At 31.2% G+C, this 5,440-nt stretch overlaps 1 protein-coding gene across 1 annotated transcript in view; it reads left to right on the top strand.

The window, feature by feature from the left end:
• The window catches only part of LOC106464806 (protein FAM107A-like), a 10,694-nt gene extending 6,780 nt beyond the window's left edge, over positions 1-3,914 (top strand). The window contains exon 4 of the mRNA XM_013924964.2: positions 3,327-3,914. Coding sequence (XP_013780418.1) covers positions 3,327-3,431 — 105 coding nt within the window. The 3' untranslated portion in view covers positions 3,432-3,914. The remainder of the gene's footprint in view (positions 1-3,326) is intronic.
• Positions 3,915-5,440: the final 1,526 nt, after the last annotated feature.

Here is a 5,440-nt window from a genome sequence, read left to right as displayed (position 1 = left end):
GAAGTAGTAGTTCCATGAAAGTTGTGGTGTAATGATAGCCTACGGACTGATTTTACAATAGAAGTAGTAATTCCATGAAAGTTGTGGTGTAATGATAGCCAATGGACTGATTTTACAATAGAAGTAGTAGTTCCATGAAAGTTGTGGTGTAATGATAGCCAATGGACTGATTTTACAATAGAAGTAGTAGTTCCGTGAAAGTTGTGGTGTAATGATAGCCAATGGACTGATTTTACAATAGAAGTAGTAGTTCCATGAAAGTTGTGGTGTAATGATAGCCCATGGACTGATTTTACAATAGAAGTAGTAATTCCATGAAAGTTGTGGTGTGATGATAGCCAATGGACTGATTTTACAATAGAAGTAGTAGTTCCATGAAAGTTGTGGTGTAATGATAGCCAATGGACTGATTTTACAATAGAAGTAGTAGTTCCACAAAAGAAGAAAATTAATGAGGACCAATATGTGAAACACAGACAAAAAGTTAAAGAAGGAAGATGAAAGAATATGATGTGTGCTACAGATATGGATGAATACCACTATTATATTTACAGATTTATTGTTAACTTTATCAAAAATAAAATGATAAAAATCCTGTAACCCAAGTGCTTTTGAAAGGTGGATCTTTCTTCTTCAGGGGCAAACTGGGAATGATGTTTACCCCTGAAAAAAAAAGTGCTTAGGTTACAGGGTTTTTATCATTTTATATTAAGACTTCTTGAACCTATGTGTTTTTCTGACATCATGAATTCATCAAAAATAGTATGTAGTTAACATGGTAAGAAAAGTACATTAAAATATTCCCATCAACCCATGAAGAGAACAGATTTAAAGGAACATTCTAGAACCTAGAAGTTATTCATTGTTACAAGGCTTTCTCGTTGTTTTTCATACATTAAAATATGTAAAAGAATATTCCCATCAACCCATGAAGAGAACAGATTTAAAGGAACATTCTAGAACCTAGAAGTTATTCATTGTTACAAGGCTTTCTCATTGTTTTTCAAATTACATCAGAGGTCCTGATTGGTCCAGTTCTAACTCTTCCCTATCTATGAGTTACTGTTTATTAAAATCACCTTGAGAGACAGATAAGTTAAGAGAAGTTTAGTAAAACATGTAATTTCTAAATGTTATCTTGGAGTTAAACTTTCAAGGAATATCTAATGTTTAACTTGACCTTATTACTGGTGAATTAGTTATGTATTGTATTAAGGACTGAATGCCCATGTGTAAGTGACTTCACAACACTCAGTGTAATCATTTTACACAAACTCTATTTGAGCTTCAAGATGTTATTTTTATATAATAACACTTTCACTCTACTTTTCATGTATTCTTCATTCATCTTTTAGACAGGAAATAACCACAGTGAAAGTTACAGAAACTATATTTAGTCTAGCTTACTTTTTTTTATTTAACTTGTACATCCAAATTGTGTTTGTTGCCTTTAATTCATCTTTCAAAACTAAACAATTATATTTTCTGACAAGTACTTATACCAAGGATTTATCCCTAGCCCTGGTCTGAAAGTCTCTTCAGATTCTCAGTTTAATCATTTAAAATTACTGAATTTAAAAACATGCAAATGTTGCCACCTTAGAATATCAGATTTAATTCTGGCCAACCCTAAAAACACAGAAGAAAAGGTCTGTTTAAAGTTGACTATTTAAAGTGTTTTACTGGATGAGTATTGATTTATAAAACTGAGGAAAAAACCAAAGACAATTGCATGTTTCACAAATACTTCATTTATTAAAGATCATGGTTTCGCTAGTAAAGCATCATCGAGTACAGACTGAAATGGTTTGTAAGCAGGCTTATATATGTTTAACTAAAGAACTGGATGTAACCTTGGCATTCACCTCAAAACAAGTGAGGAGGAACTTAGTTCGTTTGGTCATTTAGAACTTTTTCTGGATTTGATTTTAGACTTCTATTTATTTCTAAAATTTCCAGGCTATCTAGTATTTTACCTTTTTCACAGATCAAATTGATGTTTTGTTTCAATAAGGTGGGATGCAAAGGTTGAATACATTTTACTTAATTTCCAGCTTTTAGAATGTTCTTTAAATCTTGTTTCTATGGAACATCTGGTTTGACCTATGTATACACTATTGCTGTACTTTTCGTTTTGTCTTTGTTGTTGTACAACATTTTGCCACATTATTTGTACAGTAGAAGGCCAGTCTGTAGATTGATTGGTTCTGTGCATTATGTACTTTGTGAGAAGGTTTTCCAATGTAGCTCATCTTAAGTCATTTTTTGTTGTTGTTTGGTGCAGTATGTGGGTATATTGATTTTAAGTTCATGGCTTTTAATTTTTTAAAAACAATGTGTCAGTTAAATTTGTTGTATAACCATTGTTGACAGCAGTTTATTATTTTTAATTCAGTGTCATGTGACAGTGATAAGTCTGTGTAACAAACTATGGAACACAACAAGTTTCTGAGATATTGGATGTCTTAAAGAAGCATGTATGATAGTGTCACTATAAGTCGAGTTTTCTGAAACTTATGAAGGAGTGTATGCCATTATTTATGTTAATATTTAAGTCCAAAAAATTAATGTTTCTGTTTTCACCAAGTTCCATAGTAAATTTATTAAATTTTTTATCAAGTTGAAATTTGAAACCTGTCCAAAGATAAATCACATCATCAACATATCTGTACCAATATTTGTATTATTTTCATCATTAAATTATCCATGAAAACTTCTGTAAACAAAGGAGAGGGGGGGGCATAGCTAATCCATCATTCTGTTTATATATTTGGCCAATGGAAATAATTTTAACCCATTTTTCTCTGCAAAATTTGAATCTTGACAGCAAGAATGGGAATGATTGAAGGATGTGTTGTCAAATAACGATTACTTACAGATTTAACTCCTGTCTTTGTGAGACACATTACTGTAGAGAAGTTGGACAGTTTATCTCATCAATTTACTATTCCAAGTTTATAGTTACTTGTTTCACATACTTCTTAAACTGTTTTTTTAATAATGTTATGTTTGAAATACCTCACAAGCTCCATCTGCATTTTTATCAATGTTGAACTATATTTGGCCATAATAAAAAATCCTGAAGACAACTGTGGAAAGTGACCTACAGGTCATCACAATGAAAACATTAAATTTCCATTGTATTTTTAAACAGACTACTTCAGGGTAACACTTAAAATAAATAAGAAATTTAGTTTTACATGATCTAGTTGCTCAGAGACACCTTTGATAAATTTATTTTCTAAAGTAGGGAAAAAGGAACTAATGCGGTCTTATTTCAAGGTTCTTCTTCATCTTGCTTAACTCTGGATAATTTGTATTTTTAGCAAGAAGAAAGTAGCAACAAGACCTCGGAAGCTAGTGAATTTGGATTACACCAAGTACTGTCCAAAGTTCGTTCAAAGACAACAACCGTAGAACCCAATTCTTGACGGTGTTTAATGATAAAGTTACTAGTATTGTTCATGTGTGGTACATACAGCTTTAAGAAATAGAACATTCATTTAAGATCTTCTAGTTTGCCTCTTGACAAAAGATAAATGCAGTTATTTCAGGAACATAGAATGTGCTTAACATTTTAACTTTTCATATGCTATTGTACAGGTATATTATATTTTTCATCTTCATACTCAAGAATGATAGTGTGTTCCTTATATATCCTTTCCAAGTTGTTAACATTTTAAATTTTCATATGCTATTGTACAGGTATATTATATCTTTCATCTTCATACCCAAGAATGATATTGTGTTCCTTATATATCCTTTCCAAGTTGTTAACTGTGATAAAATACTAATCCTCAACAAAAACGAAGTGAATTTTAAATGTGGTAAAATTGGTGTTTATCATCTGACATATGGAATTAAGCTTCAATTGTGCTGTGAAAGAACTGCAAATAAAGTATTATAAGCACAAATGACCTGTGTTTTAATAAATCCACATAACCTCAAAATAACACACTGAGATTGACAGTTCACTATCAGATATGATGACCTCAATTGCTTGATGTCTTTTATCACATTATGATTTACAAACTAATATTAATGATACTAAATATATATAATGTAAGTTAACAACAAAGGCATTAACTATTGTACATCTAATTTATTATGGAATTTCTGGGGCCAGTTTGTTGAAGTGCAATACAATATTCTAATTTGAATTAGAAATAACTGTACATATTCTGAAATATAAATGATGAAATTGATGGTCAATTCATTTACAGGAATGTGGTTGGTAACATTGAACATATTATCCCTGAAACTTTCTCTTATCATATGAACTTCAGACCAAATATATCATCAATAGTAATTTCTATCATATATACACACAATTTTTCCTGTTAAATTATAGCTATCATGAAATGTGCTGCTCCTTCACATAATATTAAGGTGTCCATGGCATTTTTTTGATACTAATTGTAATTATGTTATAATGATCAACTACTTATTTAGTGGAAATGATGAAATAAAGCAATAAGTTTGTGGTACTCTCGGTTCATCAATCTCCCTTACAGTAATTGTGTTGGAGTTTCAGAATAACAGAAAGCTCATAAGGTAATACTTCGTGGAGCGAAAATCTTAATTCCCAAACTTTGTCATAAAAAAAGAAAGAGTTTGGACACATGTTGTGCACAGCGAAACAATGATTATCTCAAACACTCAAAAATAAAGGTAAAGACAATTGTATCATTCCGGCACCTTTACTGGAGAGCTTGAAATCAAATCTGTCTGTAGCAATCTAATTGTAACTGAGAAAACATAGCATTATATGACTAAAAACAACAATGCCATCCTTCTTTAGGTACAGGCAATACCTATGTAACTGATGGTCACTCTCACTTGAAAATAAGGGATGTTGAATCTTTGAGGCATCATCTAACTTGCTAGTAGAAAATATCAGTTCTTATTGTACAGCATGCTTTCTTTAGTACATACCTGGTTGAGTGACCAAGGTAACTAGGGTGAGAGGAACTTGACATTCTACTTTAAGACTACATACATAATATGTAGATAAATTTTGAAAAAAAAATTAAATAAGGGGGTAGAAAACATGTAGTATGGCTTAGAGTGCATATGAATGTAAGGCAGCCCAAACGTTTGTAGCTAAATTTCTCAGAGTGATTGATTTCATCACTTTGAAATAAAACTGAATTAAAAGACAACTTAAATATGCAATAAACTATGTGAGAACCTGCTTAGAATTTTATTATGCTAGTTTGGACAGCACATCATGATGATTACCTGAAGAATAACCTTCTTATGTCTATGTTGTAAAAGTTGTTAATGATGGTTACCTGAATGATCTTCCTATGTCTGTGCTGTAAAAGTTGTTTATAATTGTTACCTGAATGATCTTCCTATGTCTGTGTTGTAAAAGTTGTTTATGATTGTTACCTGAATGATCTTCCTATGTCTGTGTTGTAAAAGTTGTTTATGATTG

This window comes from Limulus polyphemus, unplaced genomic scaffold, assembly GCF_000517525.1.
Source record: "Limulus polyphemus unplaced genomic scaffold, Limulus_polyphemus-2.1.2 Scaffold1746, whole genome shotgun sequence".
Lineage (NCBI taxonomy): Eukaryota > Metazoa > Arthropoda > Merostomata > Xiphosura > Limulidae > Limulus > Limulus polyphemus.
The sequence above is the reverse complement of the archived record's forward strand: the minus strand, read 5'-3'. Positions and strand labels throughout refer to the sequence as shown.